This window comes from Filicampus tigris, chromosome 21 (assembly GCF_054856515.1).
Source record: "Filicampus tigris isolate MCC_2025a chromosome 21, RoL_Ftig_1.0, whole genome shotgun sequence".
Lineage (NCBI taxonomy): Eukaryota > Metazoa > Chordata > Actinopteri > Syngnathiformes > Syngnathidae > Filicampus > Filicampus tigris.
This window is the reverse complement of record NC_141237.1, coordinates 1,776,912-1,797,303: the sequence shown is the minus strand read 5'-3', so window position 1 is coordinate 1,797,303 and position 20,392 is coordinate 1,776,912. Positions and strand designations below refer to the sequence as shown.

Sequence of the window (20,392 nt, the reverse complement as noted above, 5' to 3'; positions counted from 1 at the left end):
TTCACATTTTTCGTGTTATGTCCTTCCCAAATGAAGGCTGATGTTGCCGCTCACCACCTCAATGTAAAAAAAAAAAAAAAAAAGAAGAATAAAAGAAAAAAAATACACCGTGCATTGACAAGCGGCTGCACGAACGAGCTAAAGCACAATGATGTCAACCCCGTGATGATCTCACACACACACACACACACAAAAACATGAGTAAAATGCAGGGGAGAATGGTCAAATGCAAAGGCGTGTGCACAGGGGTCAAGTCGAGTGGGTTTAATAGACACTCATGCAACATTGATCGACCTGCATGTAGTGTGCTTGCACATGGACACGCATGCGAGGCACTGGCTACTGGAAATGCATTAGGGCACTAATAAATGCATGCCCATACACTCTCACTGTACACACACACACACTCAGACGAATGCTGCATTGGAGTAGCTTTGTGCTCTTTGTAAAAAACGAAGCCTATAACGGACGGCTGAATGGGGGAAGGGCGGGTGGGGGTGAAATTGTTTATTGATGGAAGGAAGGTAGGCGGCTACGCTGTCATAACAACCAGCCAGTGGGGGAAAGAAGTGGCAGTGCAGCTGCGCCATCTAGTGCACAGGGGAGGTGATGCGCCCTTTCCAGGAACAGAGCAAACTAATATGGGAAAGTGTGATTCAAATAAAGAACATAATGATGACTAGACTGTTAGTTACATCATTTAGCAGTCATTATTACCTAAAAAGACAATATAAAAATGCGGTGTTGAATGTGACGCAACTTTGGGTGGAACCTGGGTGGAAAATTTGGGTGCGCCTAACTTTTCTGCTGGTCCAACAAAGATAAAAAAAAGTAGAGGAAGACAAAAAAGTGACGACATTCATGACTCACCGGGGAGGAGTCGAACAAAACGAGGCATGAAGTGGAAGCGCTGGCATCCGCTGGCCTTGTTGTCCCAATCTGGGCCTGAAAATGAGATTGCAAAAAAATGTGCGATTAGAAAGCAATCATTTAAAAAGCTTCATAGAGAAGGACTTTGAGTTTTGAGAGTCATCTCTTACAGTCTGACATGCTTTTAGGTCTGGGCGATTCAATTATTTTTTTTCGCCAAGGTGATTTTTTTATAAACAATTTTTGGCTGGTGTGTTTGGAAAAGCACAATCAGTATTGCCAAGTTAGCAACCTGGTCGCTATATTTGGCAACTTTTCTGACCCCCCGCCCCCAGCAACTATTTTTCTGTGATAAGCGACTTTAATAGCCGCTAAGAAACAAACCATCTGAGTGGAATGATTTTCACATTGTTTTGTGTATGCCAAGAAAGGAGCGCGATGCTCTCAGATTTGACACTCTTTTTCAACTTTTTTAAAGGAAATTCCAGCTCAAAAAAAAAAAAAAGCAAAACTCCTTTCGAATGATGTCACTGTCACTCATGCATAGGAGTAAAAAATTGATTCAAATCAGAAAATTGTGTTTTTTTTGGGGTGAAATAACAAATCAGAGAGTCATTTTAACGCCATTTTGTCCAGTTCTGCATGGTTGCAAAACATCATTCAACTCTTGAGCCATAGTCTGGGAAGTGTGGAGCAACTTTACGATCCCGAGCCCAAACTTCGAGGTACCTGCAAGGTTCCAGTCGTACAGCTCCAGAATGTCCTGGAAGAGGAAGGAGGCAAATAGCTCCAGGCCTTGGACGCAGTAGTTCTGCAGACGAGAGAGCAGCGTTGAGCGCGGGCGCAATGAAGGCCGCCATTATGCAAGCCAACGCCACGTTCCAACTTTATCGCGTAAGCCACCTTATCGACGCCATCATCCCTCTCGCCTCTTCTAAAAGGATTAGCACCTCGGCTCAGGAGGCACTGAGGTGCGAGGGGAGACGCGCGGCTCAGCGGCTCAGACACTCCAGATAAAAAACAAAAAAAGCCCCCAAATAAAAAAAAAAAAAAAAAAAGGCTGCGAAAGTAGCGGCGAGATAAAAGGAGCTTGCACTGACCTCGGGTGCCATCTCCTCTATGAAGTGGATGGTGTAATCTATGTTGAAGCGGATCACCCGGCACAATGGAATCTGGGATGATGAAAGGAGCAGAGTAGGCCGTGAAGAAAGGACGCGCTGACTCATTAGCGCCGCGCTAGGCCAAGGTGACGGCTTTGCAAAGCAACTCATTAAAAGCTCCACTTTGGCAAAGCGCCGCGCGCCACCGGGGGCAAAGACGCCGTGTAACGTCAACGCTCACGCTTGGCATTTCAACACCTCAAATATCACTAAACAGATAAACCTGCCCACCCCCGTCTCCCCGTGGCTTTAATCTCCCGGTTACACCCGCTTTCTTGTCCGCGCGGGGGCACTTTGAGAGATTAACCTGCGAGACACAGCCACAGCGCGAACCAGCAGCCGGCCGAATAACGCGGCGCTCCGAGCCTTTTAATCCCCCGAGCCGCCATGAAGCGTTTTAAAGGCGGAATGCTTGAAATGATCCAGTTCAAATGGCGGCTAATGCTCAGGACGCCCCTGCCGCGGGAAATACGACCCCGAAGGTCCAACATTCAAATTGGCATTAAAACGCGGCATGTTATCGACTTCTGCGTCACCTGGTTGTACTCAGACAACCTCAGTCGTGTTGGACTGACCTTTGAAAAGTTCAAAACGACTGACCAGGAGTACTTAAGCTACTATACCTTTTAAAGGGGAAATCAACCCAAACATATTTTTTTTCAATAATATGTTCGAAACACGGCATTTTGAGTAATTTTGCGTTTGCGCAATGTGGGCTGTCACTTATATATACTCAAAGCGCTTTAGACTGTACCTCATCTACCTACTGATGGCGCAGCATCAGGAGCGACTTGGGGGTCAGTATCTTGCTCAAGGATACTTCCACATGGTCACCATGGCCGGGGATCGAACCCACAACCTCCGGGTTGGGAAACGACCACTCTACCACTGAGCCATGCCACCCCAAATATGAGTTAAGCAGCAAAATCCACCCCTTTTTAGCCATCTCAGGGGGCGGCCATTTTGTCACTTCTGTCGACTGTCAATGACATCACAACTACCCAGGGCTCAGGGAACGGCCAATCACAGCTCGACTGTTTTCTGAAGCTGAGCCGCGATAGGTCGTTACCAGAGCCCCGGGTAGTTGTGATGTCGTTTTCAGTCGACGGAAGTGACAAAATGTCCGCCCCCAGGAATGGCTAAAAACGGGTGGATTAACTCTCATTCCACAAACGCAATATTTATCAGAATGCCTTGTTTCAACTAGTGGGCTTGCATCGAAAATATTCTTGAAAAAAATATGTTTAGGTTGACTTCCTCTTTAAGGAACAAATTTCAAGAGAAAAAGCGACTAAATGAATGCAACAAATATTCCAGGACTATTGATGCAACGTAATTAGAATGGAGTATGTGGCCCGCGTGCCATACTTTGCGCACTCCTGTTCTACAGTCTCCCTGCACCAATTTCAATTCAAATATTCAGTCTGTGATTTGCTGAAAAATGTGCCTATTCACTGCTTTTGTGCCATTTCTGAAGTGCGTTAAAATGCTGCAAGAGGGCACATCAAAAGGAGCGCAGTGTTCCTTGCGAATAGCGAAAACTTGCAAATTATTAATGAGACCAAACAAAAAGGCTTAGAATTGTCTATAGATACAAGACAGCGTCAAAGCACTACTCTTCTCTCCGGCAGAAAAATGAAGCTCCTTCCCTCGCTCGGTTTCGTGGCGTCAAGTTGCCACAAGATGGCACCAAAGCAATACTTTTATATTAGAGCTTTGGCCTAGCACAAAAGCAGAGCAGGTTCCCCCAAGAAATAAAACAAATCTGTGAATTTGCAAATATGCAAGGGGAGCAGATCTTGTGGCATCTTGGTGCCAAGGAACTACCGGTATGTTGAAGCGACTGCATGACAAGTTGTGTACTGCATAGTGGGGAGGAGCTAAGTTTCGTCTCGGAAGCAAAAGATGTCCGCGGAGACTCATCGCCACATTTAGAAGTTTGTTTTTGTGTTTTGGCGTCACAGTTTGGGGTATATTTACAGTTTGAACTATTAATACGGGAAATTCTAAAGTGTTTTAGATGGACCTTACAAACGTCGAAATAGCTCGGCTGAAGTCAGCATTATGAGGAGCTGTCTGAACAGGAAACCTTGCTGATCTTTGACATGACAAATGCATTGACCGCACGTCTTGACTGGCAGCTAATTAACTTGAGCACAGAGCGAACAAACAACAGTGCGTGACTTTAAGGCGGACGTGTCGATAGTTTCACGTGCCATTATAGTCAACGCTCCCTTCTGAATCCACAGCGATAGGGCAATCAAATTCCCATTAATGAAAAAAATAACATAACGCTTAGTCAGGGCGGTTCCGGCTGCAGCAAATGACTTGATTAAATGAATACAATAGTACAAAAGATAAATATTAAAATAGCAAGGGAGACTGTAGATTCTACGCTGGTGTACTTACACTGGTTAGACGAGTGTGGGAGAAAACGGAGAAGCCCTCAAAAAGATAGTCGTGGTCGTCGTAGGTGATCACAGTGGGACGGTCCATCTGGAACACAAGCGCGGGACAAGGGCACAAAAGTGACTCAAACGAATGCAGAAAACACGACGGCAAGTACATGTTTGAGATCGAGTTGATACCAGGAAGTTGGTGGGCGGAGACACGGTAATGCGGTAGTGGAACAACTTCCCAGCATTGTTGTTGAGCCCACGGCATAATTCCACAGGCTGGAAAAAACACAGAACCCCCAAAGTTCAAATCGACCAAAGTCACAAGCGACGCAAGACTGGGCTGGTAGCTGAACAAAATGATCCTTGCACCTCTTCCCCTGGGTAGATGCTGTGACGGATGCCGGTGCGGCGGGCCTTGGCGCTGCACTTGCACAGGGGGCCGTCGTTCATCTGGACGAAGGCAAAAGGTTACGGCGATCACATGCGCACCGAAAGGCCCAGGTGGCAGAATTGAGGAGGAGGAGGAGGAGGAGGAGGAGGAGGAGGAGGAGCGCACCTGCCCCGGGTCGTTGTACCACAGCTCCTCGTGAAGCCGATCCGGATGCGCTTTCTTCCTCTTGATTTCGGCAATGACGTCAAACAACTCCGAGTCGGAGCTGCTGGAGCAAGAACTTCCCTCCTCGTCCGACTCGCACTCAGACTCGCTGCTGCTGTCGCCTGAAACGTGCGCGTTCATATGAACATTAAAAAAAAAAAAAAAAATCATGATTGCACTCTGAGGCTAAAAGCGTCCATTCCAGTGTTTCCCAACATTTACTGAGCACTCATTTTACTTGTGTAATAAATGCATGTTCCCTGTTGAAATGAAAAGCCATTAATCATGATTTTAATAAACATTGTTTTTTTTAGAGACAAATAGCACTGTTGTAAAATATAAAAAACAACACGTTTGAAAATGTAAATAAACTGATTCCATAAAGTGGAATGAGGACAAATCACACAAAGACGTGCGTACATTTGTGTGTTGTGTGCCTTTAAGGGGCGTGGCCAAGAGTGACATCAAGAGCTACTGTTCGGTTAATAGTTATAACCCTGTGCCATCGACACTTACTTGCAATGCCTGTCACTACAAATCGCAGGCGAAGACACATAAACACGGATACATCATTTGTAGTAAATAAATGACCATTTTCTGACCAGTTAGGTGAAAATGAACAATTTTCCAAAGTGCTTGGGAAACACTGGTTTCTTCATTCATAACCGCACCGTGATCCTCGTCCAATTTGGTCTGTGGCGGGTCCCACTTGGGTCGAGACTCCTTGGCTCTGGCCTGCCGCTTTCCCAGCTCCTCCTCAAAGCGCTCGTACAGGTCTCGCAGTTTGCTCGTGCCGACAACAGTCGAATCTCCCTGCAGGTCAAAACAAAGCGGGTCCATGAAGTCAAACCCGCAGAGAGGGACTGCGGCAGCCGTCCCATTTTGAGTAAATACCACTTGATCCATGGGCTCGTTGGAGTAGAAGCTCTCAGCGTGGGTGCAACGGATCCAGGCGGGCTTCAGCAGGTCATAATCCTCCGTCTCGTCCTCTCCCCGGTCCTTGTCCCGCTCGGCGTCTGCCGGCTCTCTCTCGCCACCGCCGGCGCACTCCTCCGAGTCTCTGCTCCGGCCGCAGGAGTGGCCGCGATCTCTGCTCATGGCAGACGACGACTCGGACCGGCGGTCCCGTTCCTCCTCCCAGCGACTGCGCTTTCTGTCTCGGCTGGTCGAGCGACTGCGGAGGCGGAGGCATGACATAAAGTGTGACGACAGACACGTGAGGGGAGGGACGTCAAATACGGGGACAGAAACGGTCAAATATGATGAGCAAAGATGGTCATCAAATGCGGCGAGCCCAGCAGATCCTGCGTACCTGCGAGGCCTCTTTCGGTGGTGTCGGTCAGGCGACGGGGACCTTCGACTGTCACGGTGGCGGTAGCGCTCCCTGCGCGTACACAAAAACAAAATGAAGGCATTCAAGAACGTCGAGCAAGAGACACTTAAGGTTTGTCTGCCTTTTTTGTTGGTTTTTTTCCCTTCCTATTAGCTTTAGGAGTGTTCTGATGTAATCTTTGAATGAGTGAATATGTGTGAAATGAAGCACTGTCAGTCAATCTATTGATTACACCAAGAAGAAATTATGTTTGTAACTGTATTTTTATTTTTAAATGGGTCAATTCGGCCCAGAACATAGCAATGTTCTGACAAACATGAACTGTTTTTTCCACCCAAAAAATAAAGGGAGGAAAATAGGAAGAATATTTTCTTAAATATTGGGTGGGGGAAAAAAATACATGAATATGTGAATTATGAACCGCAAATAGACTTCTAAAGTTGTTCTCGTTCAGCTCTAGCAAGAACCCAAGACTGTATCGCTTGAAAATTATTTTTACAGAACAGAACAATCAAAGGTGATGGTCTTTGCCAAACGTACATTTAAGTCTTGAGGGAGGTTTCATTTACCTGCTGCGATCGCGGCTCCGACGTAGGCTGCCGGGGGACCGTCCTCTGTCATACTCGGACCTGTACCTCCCGCCCTCAGTCCTGCCGTGCCTGTCCGGGCTCCTGCCATGCCGGTCCGGGCTCCTGCCGCGCCTGTCCGGGCTCCTGCCGCGGTCCCTGCGCTCACTGGGAATGTCCATACGGTGCCTGTCCCCATGGGCGCCGTAGCCCCGCCTCCGGCGGTCGTCATGGTGATACCCTCGCTCGGGGGACCGCCTGCCGCCGACGCTGGGCTTCTCGTAGTTGTACAGGCCCCTGTGGTGGAAACTCTGCTCAGGTTGGAATGAGCCGGGGCTCTTGGTGTGTCCCGGTTTGAAGGCAGGTGGAGGGAAAGGGGGGTGCGGAGGATAGCCCATGTGGTACGAAGGTGGGTAAGTCATAGATGGAGAAGACTGTGGGGGCGGCATGGGAGGGTGCGGCAAGGTCGGCGGGGGCATGGGCGGCATCATGTAAGGGTGGTAGGGGTTCTGCGCCATCAGTGAGCCAGCCATGGGAGCACCGGGCAAGGGGGGAGGCGGAAAGTTAGGTGGCTTGGCGAAGGGTGGACGCACCGGAAATGGGTGAAGAGAGCCCAGCGTCGGGGGGGGCACTGGCGGCGGGTACGACATGAAGTCAGGGTGCGGCGGCAGGTAGCCGCTGCTGTTCCCGTGGTATCCTGTCGTGGTGGGAGCTTGAGGGTCATAGGTGTTCGGGGGTACAACAGGCTGAGGCGGTGGGGGCCTCAGCTTGGTGGCTCGGTAGTTTTGCCCGGGGGGCACTGCTCCCCTGGGAACTCCACGGTCTTGATGGAAAGACATGACTATGGATTGGGGGGGTGAAAGGCATTAAACAACAGCGAGTCACAAATGTCACGCAACACAGTCAACGAACTTTTGATAATATTTGTAAAAAGTTATTTTAAAGCAACACTGTGTCATATGTCAGTTTTTGTTGATTATGGCCATGCGGACAAAAGCATTAGTGTTTTGACAAAAATCAACCACATTTCGCATGCGTGCCAGCGCGTAGTTTCGTGAAATCCTGAGCCGTCCTTATAGCGAAATGATGAGTGTGTATGCCGTAAAGCAATCCAGGACATTTGTATTTTTTTGTGTGCCAGCGTTGATCCCATCCTCCTCAAAGTTGCTTTGTGCCAGTAGAAACGATACAGACCCCCTCAGGGAATGAAGTTCCATTCAACTACTGTACTTGTAAGTCAATGTTTCATCAAAAGAGGTGTGAAAAAAAACTATTAAGGTCGATTTCTTGCCCAGTGCTGCTTTAAGCCTCACTAGTTCGACAAACACGTTAAACTGCAGCAATCAAATATTGAATTAATGCCCACCGTGACCTGGTTTTCAAGCAACCGCCATCAAGATGACAAAAGTACACAACAATCAGAAATGTTGACATATCGTTACAGTGGCGAGGCAGCACTGAACAGCTGTTAGCAACCCAGCATAGCAATCTCGCCGCTGCAGCGAGCAAGAATACTTACCGTCAAATTTAAAAACTACGATGAATGCTTCGGAATCCAATCCACCAAAGTCTGGTCGTAAAGCGTATAAATCAAAATTGTGCACAAAGTAGAAGCGAGCAGGTTATGACAAACGTCTGACACAATGATGCCTACTGCAGTGTTAAAAAAAAGCGAGCTGTCCATGTTTCCAGTCGGAATTGTAACGATGAGACGCACAGATGGACCAATCAAAGGTCTCTGTTTAGGTGATTGGCCAATGACAAGGCGTTGGGGGTGTTTACTTCCTGTGTTCCCGTACATGCGCGTCAATCACAGACTTATTACAAATTCACGTATATTCTAATCTATATTGTATATTCATATACAGGTCCGTGGCATTCATACGGTCTGAGGAATAATGTAGTCATTTAAATCTTTTAATGAGGCATTTATGGGTTCAGCATTGAGATTTAAGATCGACGGACGAAATATCGGGTACACCGTGTACACTTTGCGGAGCTACTACTGTATAAAGCGCTCTTCTATGTTGACGATAACAATGTTCATTTCTGATTAAACTGGATGTTATCAGTTGTCTGTTGTTTGCTGTGATGCAGGACAATACAATTCCGTACATTACTGAAAATATGCCAAACATCATTCTCCAATATGGTCCAGCTGCAGCCACAAATGGGCGTTTCCGTCCCGTTCTGAGAACGGGAACGCCCCCTCACTTCAAGGGCGACGTCACTCTGGCAGGGAGACTCCTGTGCTCCAGTATTAAGTTTCCAAAACGCCTAAGTTTTTTAGATACAGTTCGCGTGTTGAGAGTTAGTAAAATGCACTATATAAGTAAAATTGTATTGCATTGTATTATAATAACGATAATAGAGTGAGGCTCGAACCCGGGTCTTCGGAACACCCAGCCACTTCTTAGACCACTCGCCCAACTTAATGGAGAAAGATGAAATTTTTGTTCTGTGTTTATTGGATCATGGTCAGCAGTTGGACCAGTTTTCCAAACCTCCCTCTATACAGCCATTACACGAGCCGCTTATCCTCAGTTACATGAAAAAATGGACTGTGTGATGACACTCAAACCTAACAAATAACCCCCCACCCCACCGGTGTTTACTAACACTAACTTCATGATGTCATCCATCAGGAGAGAGTTTGCAAAGTCAACTTGGTTTGAAATTGAAGACGAACATGACAAAGAGGCAGTGTACTTTGTTACTTTGCTTTATTGGTGATCGTAAATAAAGTGCTTGAATAAAACACACAAGTGTCTTCTTGTCTGCTTCAGTCACAGTCGCAAATGTTGAGTTCGTGTTTTTGTTTCAAGATGCTTTGTCGATAAAGGCAACTCTGCTGGGAGGTTGAGAAGCGTCTCGTCTCGTTAGTTGGGGGGGAGTGGGTGGGTCGCTACTGGTCCGACTAGTCTGTAGCCTTCACCTGCAACACTCAACGAAACATGATGAAATCAAATTTAATAATAATAACTTTTAGTAGTATTGGGGAGAAAAAATGGGAAGACTTTCCGAGGCCCCCCCAAAGTATTACGTGTCATCGGGAATATAGACCACAGCTCATTAAACCCACTCCTAGCCCCAAACACCACTTTGTAACAGACAGTTATTGTAGTACGGTGTCTCGCCACACGATGGCGTCTCTTTGGTTTATTGTGTAAGTTGGTCATTTCTTTTTCCCTGAACTTCAGTGCACCTTTTGTCATGGACTCGGTCGGCTGTGCTCTTAAGTAACGCGTGGTATGCTGGGGAAGTATTGTTTTGCTGCAAATTAAACAACGGCTTGTGGAATATCAAGAAGTCTTTGCTCCTTCGGCTACCCAACAGCACCCGTCCAAGACTAATGATCCCCTCAGATCACCACCACTCGTTACAATCTCCAAACCAAATTTACCAGAGTTGCATGAAAAAAGATAAACGAGAATAAACGATGATCAATCGCCACCAAAGTTCATGTGCACATCTCAACCTGTGCCAACATCAATTTCTTGAAATATCAAAACAAATCGCCTCACTATTGTATGGTCATGAAGCGTTTTCCTCTTTGAGTGCGCACCTATGGAGAAGAAAATGGTCATGTCCATAAAATCTCAAATATTGGCGATCCTTTTGATATTGACAAAACAAGTTTGTTTTTTTTAACTTCACGTTTCGTTTTGAAAAACGAATTCGGACGGTTTTACATTTTTCGTATCTGCTTCCAAACCCAATATTCAATGGCCAAAAGTTGTCTTAAACTCCTGCCATACCGAATCTGCTTCTGTTAGCAACGAAAAGGTTTCGATCATGACAAACCCTAGTTTTGACGCCCACCCAAAAGAAAAGCGATCGATGAAAAAAACTGTCCACCTCTTGTTCACCGCTAGCTGTTGCCATGGTTACAAGGCACGCACACTGTCGTCGTTTAGCATTCTGAAGATAGCTTCACATTTAAACGCAGATGTGTTGCCCTTTCCCGTGTCCTCGTTAATAGTTATCACAGAAGAAGATAATCATACAACACCCTGGACTGCTACCAGCGTACCGTTTAAAGGTTTATTTACCGTAACATCGGTGCTAATTTTGGTGAGCATGTCTGCCTTTTGCTGCATGATAGCATTTAGCTGGCGGACGTTCGTTGTTTAATCACTTGCTTTACATGCCAGTGTTGCATGGAACAATAGCTTGGAGTGACAATTAAACAACCTGAAGTAAAAACTTCTGCCTCTTACTTGTAGAAGTGGTTGAAAAGTGCCCTGCCCTGAGATCATCTTGAATGTAGTCGATCGATGAGAACGCGTTTAGTTAATTTGCCTGAATTCAGATGACTACTACCGTTTGACAATTGTACACAGACTTCTGTATTGTTAATTCATATTTGACAAGATCGATATCATACCTCGGGTCAGTAATCCAGTCTTCCTGTTGATGTTTCTAAGATCTCTGTCGCCATCTCCCGGTCACTAGGAGAAATGCTTTCGGTGACAACTTCCGGGAATCTAAAACCAATGAGCCGTATTTCGATTTGTGTCTCGTGATGTATTCTATTTTTGTTTTAGGATGAAAAGTTGAACATCAAACTGTTTTTAGACATTTTCTTACTCGTCAGGGACACCAAATTAGAAAATCGAGCTGTATTTCAATTTTGACATGAAAACGAAAATCAAATAACGAGTCGTTTTTCAATTTTTCATATCTTGTTTCAAACGTAACAGCCAATGACCAAAAGAGACAAGGACCGTATTGCAATACATCATGTGGCTATAGTTGCACTCGGTAGAGGGTAGCAGAGGAATATTATAACGCCGCATCGTTGAAGCTGAGTTACCATGGCAACTCCCAGGTTTTGCGCAAAGAATCATCCGGGGAGGATGGCGTACACGGTTGAGTTCATTTACTTCTTCAGGCTATACACGTTTTGTGCATTCTTAAAGAACTCAGCGAGGGTTTCTATGCGCTCCCACATCATTCGCAGCGGAAATCCATTACACTCACCGCGCTCGTCGTATTGATCCATCTCGTCAGGTGATGCTATGAATTTCTGCCTCACAGCATCAACTCGGGTGGCCCAGACAAGTGTAAATAATGATATATTCACGTTGCAAACCATCTCGTGCATATTTTCGGGAGTGTTGTTGTATATAACGTGTTTTTAGTGGTTCTCTAATTCATACAAAAGCCTTGCTCCTCATTAGGATGGCAGGTGAGCCGGAGTCTCGCTCAGCTGACTTCGGCTGAGAACTGGACGACAGGTCCCCATTGGTTGGCTGGTTGGTTGGAATTGAAATGTGTACTTGTACTTGTTTGGAATCTGAGTTTTTTATGTATGACCGTTCATATTCTCCACCATCCTGCAGCCTGACTCATCTCTCCCTTATAACGGGCAAAAAAAAAAAAGAGGAAGGCAGAAAATTGCTTTTGCAGCTCCTGTTTTGGGCATGCTAGAAGTTCACCTTAGCCAGCGCTACTGTTCACGGGAGCCTCAAACCAAGGTTGTTTGCATCCAATTGTTTGCCAATCTTTTCTGTGCTCGCGCAAACAAAATGATTGCCTTCATCCCAGGAGCGTTTGTGACAAATAAAATATTCTGCCACAAGACGTTTCTGGAGCAGAAGTGGCAAAACCTGCGCTCAAGGGCCACGTTTTATTTTTAAAACAAACAGATGGGCCAGGTCGTTAGATTAGGAACAATGAAATCCATCCCTCCATCTTCTGTCGCACTTATCCTGTTCAAAGTCAAATCGAGTTGGAATCCATCCCAGTTGTTTCATTGCATTACGTGTAATTAATTTCGTCACATTATCTAATAAAATAAATACATGTTAACTATGCAATGTAGGAATGTTCCCATTGTGGCAGTTATTGACCTCGAGGCTTTTGCGCAATAAGCAATCCTGGAGCTTGGCAACATATTTCTTATATGGTCACTGATGATGCACTCAGTTGGATGGCTGAGCAAAGAAAATTAATTCTGCCGAGAGGAAAAAGAAACAACGGTCAAGGAGTTTTCCTCTGCGGACTCTTCAAATGACTCAGATGCTGTGAAATGATTCCCTGTAACCCCAAAATGTTGGCTTCCGAAAAATGAATTCACCGGTTTGAGTCTTCACAAGAGGTGAGAGAAGTGCGATTGCTCATCCTGCGACGTGCGTTATCTCCAGAATTACTATGGAAACCAAATCGTCTTATCCGGCAAGCGAGTGTCCACCAAAGTGTACACTTCGCACACATTCATTTACTTGTGACACAATTAAGCATTTAGCTGTCAAGGCACTTCGTCAGCCCCCGACCACCCCCGACGACCAATCACGGCTCAGATTCATAAAACAGCTCAGCCGTGATTGGTCGTTGTGAGCAGTTGTGATGTCATTTTCAGTCCACAGAAGACAAAATGGCCGCCCCCACAGATGGCTAAAAATGAGTGGATTAACACTTATTCCACAAACGCAATAAGAACATATTCTTGAAAAAAAGATGTTTGGGTTGACTTCCGCTTTAAGAATCCATAGAAACGCGCGTTCGCCCCTGCCAAGTATGGAGTGGCTAATGCTAATGCTGCTGTTTGCCCTCCACGATGGCCGTCATCCTTCACAATGTTGACCCCGCAAACAGGAAGTCGCCGATTGGCTGAGTCGAGAGCTCTCCGTGCCAGCTCCAAAATATAAAAACAATGTGAAACGAGTGCACTCTGCTTTGTTTGCTGGGGGAGGCAAACCCAATTAGCTCTTAATGACTTATTCTGAGAGTAGACCCGCGAATGATCCTTTCATCATCTCGGAGGACAATTTTAATATTCCAACAGAAACGCCAAACAGAAATAATGAACTCCCCAGCCTCCGCGGCAATCACGCACCAATGATTCGATGCAAAATGTCTGGTACTCCTTCTACTCGACACGAGGCCACAAAAACTTGCCGCCGACAGGAAGAAATCTTGAAGAGAGCCGGTCCGGTCTCAGTGTGGCGCCGACGTTTGGGTGAAGCAGCTTGAGGCTCATTTTGATTTTCTTCACAATTGTTTGCTTGTGATCAGGAGGTGTCTCTGAAAATGCATCAAATGATTGTGAAAAGGTTTGGAAACAAACATTTGATGGCGGAGGCAAAAAGTCTTTGCAATTTGCTTGTTTCCCATTGGCCAAATTTCCTTGTGGGAGTTAGCCCTGAAATTCACCCAAAACCACCGATTTCCCTTTCAATGTCCTGCGTGGGTCCTTGAGACGTCTTTGTGTCCCCCCCGATATCCCGATGATTGGTGAACTGGTGTCTGGGGATCATTTTGTTGTACTTTTTCAAAATTCGCAAACTTTGGCGCAAAGCCCCGCGCACATTCGAGAACGTAGGCAAAAATAAAAAAAAGAGATCGGCTGAGGAACAACAAAATGATGTTTGGAGCATCAACACTCTTTGCCAATTGGGACTCATTTCGCCAAATTTCCTAGTCGGAGTTGAGCCTTGGAACCAAAACGCCTGACTTCATGTTCACTTCCCAACGTGGGGCTTTTTATGATCGACACGTTAGCCCAAATTTGTGTCTGGAACCGGTGTTTGGCGCTCGATATTTTTCCCAATGTTTCAGGGTCCTAAAATGGGTCCATGCTTCCTGTTTTTATTACAACATTTTCGAAAACAGACATTTTGTTTTGTTAGTTTTTTTGTTTTTTTGTTTTTTTTTGGGGGGGGGGGGCGCTCACAGCGAGAATTGGAACACGCTGTGCTGCCTGTGAGTGCGTCGTGACAATGTTCGTGTTATCTACGATGAGGAGTGAACAGTTACTTAAGTGAGCGGAGCATCTTCAGCGAAAGAACAGGAAACAATCATGCGAGCACTGAGGCTCTTCTGTCTGAAAGCTGTCATCAGAACGGAGGGTTGAATTTTATCCGCCTTGTTCCCTGGCTTGCATCAAGGCTGTTAAGTTAACCCAAAGTGCGGTCATGAATCCATTTTCTACATGCAAGGATCAAGGCTACGCTGGGGTCGATGTTTTTTCTTTTTTTTTTTTTTTTTCAACGCTGGGATCTATGTATAACGCTAGTCACTCTAAAACCATTTGGGTTCAAAATAACACCATTTTGGACCGATCCAATACTTGGGTCAAAACAACAACCCAAACAATTGCTAGTTTTGCACAAAACAATGCAAGAAGTTGGGTCAAATTGAGCCACATAGTGGATCGGTCCATTGTTGACCCAAAAATGGTGTTATTTTTAACCCAACTGTTTTTAGAGCGTTTGATTGAGAGTTGGCAGGTTTCGGCACATTCGGCGTACACGACCACAGCAGTTGAGTTGAGTTTTACGTGGGAAAAGTGCTCTATCAATAAAATGTGATCTGATTTGATTTTTGACAGCGTTGGATCGTGGAAACGACGACTCGATTTTTCATGATTTTGTTGTTTGTACACGATGATTTTTTTGGTATCATATTTGGAGGGGATGTTAACAGCATTACTCTCTGTGGCGTGTCAGATTTTATTTTCACTTTATAAGGGCTTGGAAAATACAACCAGAAGGACTTTTTGTGTCTCACAATGCAAGCTTTTTATGTTCTGAAAAAAGAAATCCAATTTTTATGTAACTGTTGTTGTGTTATTGCCGTCTCTCGTCTTGTTTTTTTTTTTTTTTTTTTTTTGGTCACTCGGCAACCGCCGCCAAAGCGCCGAGTGAAGGTTAATAAAGCCACGCCGCGCATGCACAGTGACTCATATTCACCACTTTGCACTTATTTGTCGGATGATTTAGGGAGTTTAGGCCAATTTATTCCATGCAATGTCGCATAAGATTCGCCAGCATGAACGGCCACTTAAAGCTGCGACGCGCTCGTTAGGGCGCAAGTCAGATGTCACAAAGTCTCGCACGACCACTGTGAGGGAGAACATTTATTACAAGCTGGCTTTCAACAACATCTTTCAAGCAATTAGCCTCTTTGTACTAACGGGAGTCACACCCGTTGAAAAGTTGCATTCGGACGAACATCCGAATCTCGAGTGAGAATTCTGGCATTGAGACGTGCTCTTGTGCTCGTCACGGTACAACTATGTACAACATCCGCTCAATTTTGTACACCTCACTGACGCGTTCCGCTGGATCCATTTTGATTTATTTATTTTTTTCGCTTTCAAGGAAATTTAAAAAAAAAAAAACGTTTTGAGAATAGCTAGCAGTGCTGTCCCATCCTTTTCAGTTCAAGTTGCGTTGATGCTAACGTACGTGTTTTTGGGAACGCGCGCAGAAGCCACACTAGCCCGAGAGAGTGCACGCAAATTTGGGGCGAGCATGTCAACCTCAAAACTGTGAAGCAAATGTGCTGACCACTAGACCACTGTGCTGTTCTGTTATTTAATTTAAAAAAAAAAAAAAAGGCAGCAACTGACCACACGATTTTGATCTATGACGGCCATTGCAACGCCCCGTCTTGAATTCAGTCTTTCCTTGGCCAGTGTTGTGTTGTTGCCTGCAGTTTGTCCTTCACACACATTGCAAACGTCAGCGTGAGGACAACGTCAATAGATGACTAATTGTGAGAGCGTTCCAAATGGGGCAATGCTCTCGGCCACCTGACAGGAGGTCACAAGCTGCCGGCATCTTGAACGCGGATTGCTTTTCTTTTCCATCCAAACCATTACAAAAAAAAAAAAAAGGGGGTAGAGTTTATGCAAAAAGTGTTCAACGGAATTCTTCATTTTTCCAGGAATGCAAGTCGTTGTCTCTTATTGTGACATTCCTCAAAACAGTCTCACAGTGGACCCGATGTTCTGCTCGATTCAGAAAAACATGTACAGACAGCAAACATGTGACATTAGGGTTTTTTTTTCCATTCCAGGCACATGGGGGATGTGCAAGTTAAGTGTGTGGTTTTTTTTTTTTAATTTATTTATTTTTTCCCCCTCTGCAACAGGACACAGTGTTGTACGCACAGGTGCACAATCAACTATGCATCAATTTCTCGATGTCTCTATTTGTATGCTGCATCCTCGTGAAAGCCCGAAATTGCTCTTGCATAATAACACTTGCATGCGCGAATGTAAATGTGCTGCGCAATCGTCAAGATGACTCGGAAGTTACAACGCTACGCTTGCGCCGCCATTTTCCGAGAGAGCTTTTATTCGGAGCCGCCCTCCACTCGGTGCCGTTATTGTTTCTCATCGGACGGTTTTTATTGGTTGGTTCTCGCCACATTGCTGTTGATGGTATATTACGAAATCAATTCGGCCCGCTTGGAATCGTTTGGAGCCACAATGTGCCTGGAGAGCTCAAATATAGCAAAAAATAAATAAATAATTTTACAGAGCAACATGAAAAATTGTGCACAATTTGATAATCAAAGGAAGCACAAAATAGGAACAGCTTTACGGGTGGGCGGAGCTCTGATACCTTGACAAAAATCATCGAACTCTCACAAATCAACCGCAAGATGTTTTTGTAAATTCAGCCCCGGGAGCAAGTTTAACTTTGGTAGGAGTTGAAGTATAACGACACATATATATTAGAGATGTGCATCCCTCCACAAAAGATAATTCGATACGCTTTTCGATACGCGGGGTGCGAAACGACTCGAGGGCGGTTCGATTTGAAAGCGAAACGATTTGATTCGGTTCCATATGGTACTTGGGAAAGTACTTCAAAGATATATATCCCTCCATTAAAAGACGATTTGATGCGTATCTGGATATATTCTTGAATGGAACGATTTGATTCCGTACGTTCCTTTACATGAAAAACAATTTTTCGGTTCAAACGTTTTTTTTTTTTGCTACATCCCAGTAATATGCACTTAGAGCCATTTAGACCTGATCACGTCGCCCACTTCGCCGTGTCCTTTAGGCAATAATGCAAGGTTGTAACGATGCTCATCCGTGACGCTAATGACGCCCTTGACGACTGTCTGAGCTCCTTCAACTGCGTTATCCCGCCGCTGCACGGGCATTATGCTAAACGCGCCCACATTTGCGCTTCCGCGTCTCGCTAACTCCCGACCCCATTTTAGGTCGGCGACCGCCGGTCTGTTGCGTTGGCGATCGTGTCAAGTGCTGCTTGATCTTTTGTGGGGATCACAGCATCAAAAAAGTGGCACCACAAAGGCTTGCGAAAAAACTCTTGAGTCCTTAAGTACTGCACAAAAAGTTAGGCAGTTTGGGCTTTTGGACTCAATTTCCGGATAAATCTAAAGTGCACAATGGCCCCAACAGGTGAACCTAATTTGACATTCTGTAAATTTTTGTAAATGTAATGCAGTGCTTCAGTATTTTTTGCTGTCCTGTAAGAAGGAGCTGAAGGGCAAAATGAAGAAAGTGAAGAACACTTTTTGCACGATAAATTTGCACAGACCGGGCATGGCTCTTCTAACACTTTGCAAGGCGTATCAATATGGCAGCTTGGAAGAGTACGACCGGATTAAAAAAAATGTATATATCTTAAAAAAGTGCACAACTGCCTTTCATGTCTCAAAATAGAAAAAAACCCAATTTGGATTCAGGGACAACTAACTTAATTCGAAATGAGCTGTGTCCCAATACTTTTGTCCACTTAAAGTGCGGCATGCATGGTTGACTAAAACACAAAACGTGTGCGCGCGCGGGTGTGTCTGTGTGATTGTTTGAGAAGTTCAAGGCTTCTTGCAGTGTTAGCGGAACACGACACAAATGTGTGTTGTCATGGTGACTGCAGCGACCTCAACGCAAGCGCACACAAAACACATCTCACGCGCACACATCTCACGCTAGATGTTCGGAGTGTAGAAAAAAATGAGAGCAAGATAAATCGTTTCCAAACTTTTGCCAGCTGTAATGTGTACGACTCAACTGAACAAAGGGCGTCAAACAAACAAGTGAGGTCACGTGCTTGCACAAGTGCGCACACCCTCCTCCCCATTCGACACGAGTTGGAATGTGACGCGATGGATTGTGAACACGGGGCCCATCTCCTCTTGAAAAAGGGTGCGCGCACTTATGCAACCAATTGTTTATTTCTACTTTGCCTCGTAAATGTTTTTTTTTTTTTCAGCGCAGTCGTACAGGTGATAGGTCACGTAATGGTGAAAAAAAGCTTTGGAATGATTCAATGTCAAACTACAGTGAGACAACTGACCACATTTTCACCAAGACGGACACGCCTGGACAAAAGATGCAAAAGGCTCATTTTCCATCGGCGCAATCTGGCTCGACTAATTGAACGCGACAGCGAACGCCTGACTTGGGAGTGAAAGAGGCAATTATTTGAGCACGTTCTAATTGGCCGCAAGCGTGCAAAAGCACCCGGGGGGGGGGGCGGGGTGGCGTCCGCTGCGATAAGGACGGCGCACGGCCAATCGGGGGCAGTGGGGATAAAGGCCAGCAAAAAATAGGCCCGCCGTAGCCGTCCGTCCCTCGGGCCGAGTGCTCGACTTCATTTGCCGCCTGCTCTCGTCAGACATCTGACGCGGTCATGTGGAAATGAAGTACAAACGAAGTACACTCATCTCAATTCCGAGCTCAAATCACTGGCGAAAGAAGATGGCCTCGTTCTGCACGCGCAGGATGCCAATCACGGATCCAAGACGTTGTTGCTAGTTTCTGTGCGTAACGTTTAAAGACGAGAGCAACGTCACAAGGAACATGAGGACAAGTACGTAAGTGAACGCGAGCATGTCTGTCGTAAACGTTGTTTGGCTTTAACGGGTCAGTTCCAAAGATAAAAATAAAAAAAAATGAAACACCTTCTTCTCTGGAAAAGAAACGTTCATTTTGCTCTGAAAAAACGAGACAGCGCGTGACCGCACGGACGTTTCATTACGTTACGAACGAATGCCGCCTTTGCAGTTGAAGTTTGCTGTCAAACTTGAAATGAGAATCGCAGGCGTGTATTCTTTATCCTCCCCGAAGACGTCTGACTGGCAAGCGGATTCACTGATGACTTTAAATTGCCCAGCAGATCTCAATGAACAGAATGGCATCCGAAGTCATTTTTGTCAAGGCTCGTTTAATCAGCTGACCGCTTTTGTTACGTTTCGCTCTCGGCCGTTACAAATGAGAATTTGGTGACGTTTTTGACTAACTCGTCCTTTGAGGCAGTTTTGTTGAGGGACGCGCGTTCGTCCCCCGCGCAGCCTTGAATGCATTCTGAAGAGGCTGAAAGTCTTTGTCGGCACTTGTAAAGAGCCCCCGCCGCCCCCCGCCCCCCTCGCAGGGCGATGGATGTGATTCACTTGCGTTTTCTATTTCAAACTACAATTTGGAGTCCCTACATACTTCGCAAGCATATTCTGAATGAATTTAGCCTATTGGCATAAACACACATATCCATTTTCCGTAGGGATAAAAATGTACATATCGAATGCTGTGGCTGTCCGTTTTCATTCATGAACATCTTCTCCTTCACCGGCCAATGGGAAAGACGAGCACAGAGAGCAGCGGGGGGAGTGCGGCGCGCGCGTGCGTGCGTGCGCGCGTGTGCGTGGAGGACGTATAATAGCGGCAAGTGGGAGGATCGCACTCACCGTCTCGGGGT

General features: G+C 45.7%; 1 protein-coding gene across 3 annotated transcripts in view; it reads right to left on the bottom strand.

Annotated features, from left to right (window-relative positions):
• drosha (drosha ribonuclease III) overlaps positions 1-8,609 on the bottom strand; it is a 78,646-nt gene extending 70,037 nt beyond the window's left edge. Inside the window, exons 1-12 of one of the 3 annotated variants that reach the window (XM_086020134.1) lie at positions 8,443-8,609; positions 6,927-7,764; positions 6,337-6,408; positions 5,919-6,198; positions 5,696-5,837; positions 4,986-5,146; positions 4,799-4,879; positions 4,619-4,705; positions 4,440-4,526; positions 1,971-2,042; positions 1,600-1,681; positions 871-945 (exon numbers count right to left, since the gene is read on the bottom strand). In XM_086020134.1, the coding sequence (XP_085876260.1) occupies positions 871-945; positions 1,600-1,681; positions 1,971-2,042; positions 4,440-4,526; positions 4,619-4,705; positions 4,799-4,879; positions 4,986-5,146; positions 5,696-5,837; positions 5,919-6,198; positions 6,337-6,408; positions 6,927-7,762 (1,975 nt within the window). In that variant the 5' untranslated portion in view covers positions 7,763-7,764; positions 8,443-8,609. Of the gene's footprint in view, positions 1-870; positions 946-1,599; positions 1,682-1,970; positions 2,043-4,439; positions 4,527-4,618; positions 4,706-4,798; positions 4,880-4,985; positions 5,147-5,695; positions 5,838-5,918; positions 6,409-6,926; positions 7,765-8,442 lie in introns of all 3 variants that reach the window. The other 2 variants (XM_086020135.1, XM_086020133.1) reach the window with 2 other exon arrangements.
• Between the last annotated feature and the right edge of the window lie 11,783 nt (positions 8,610-20,392).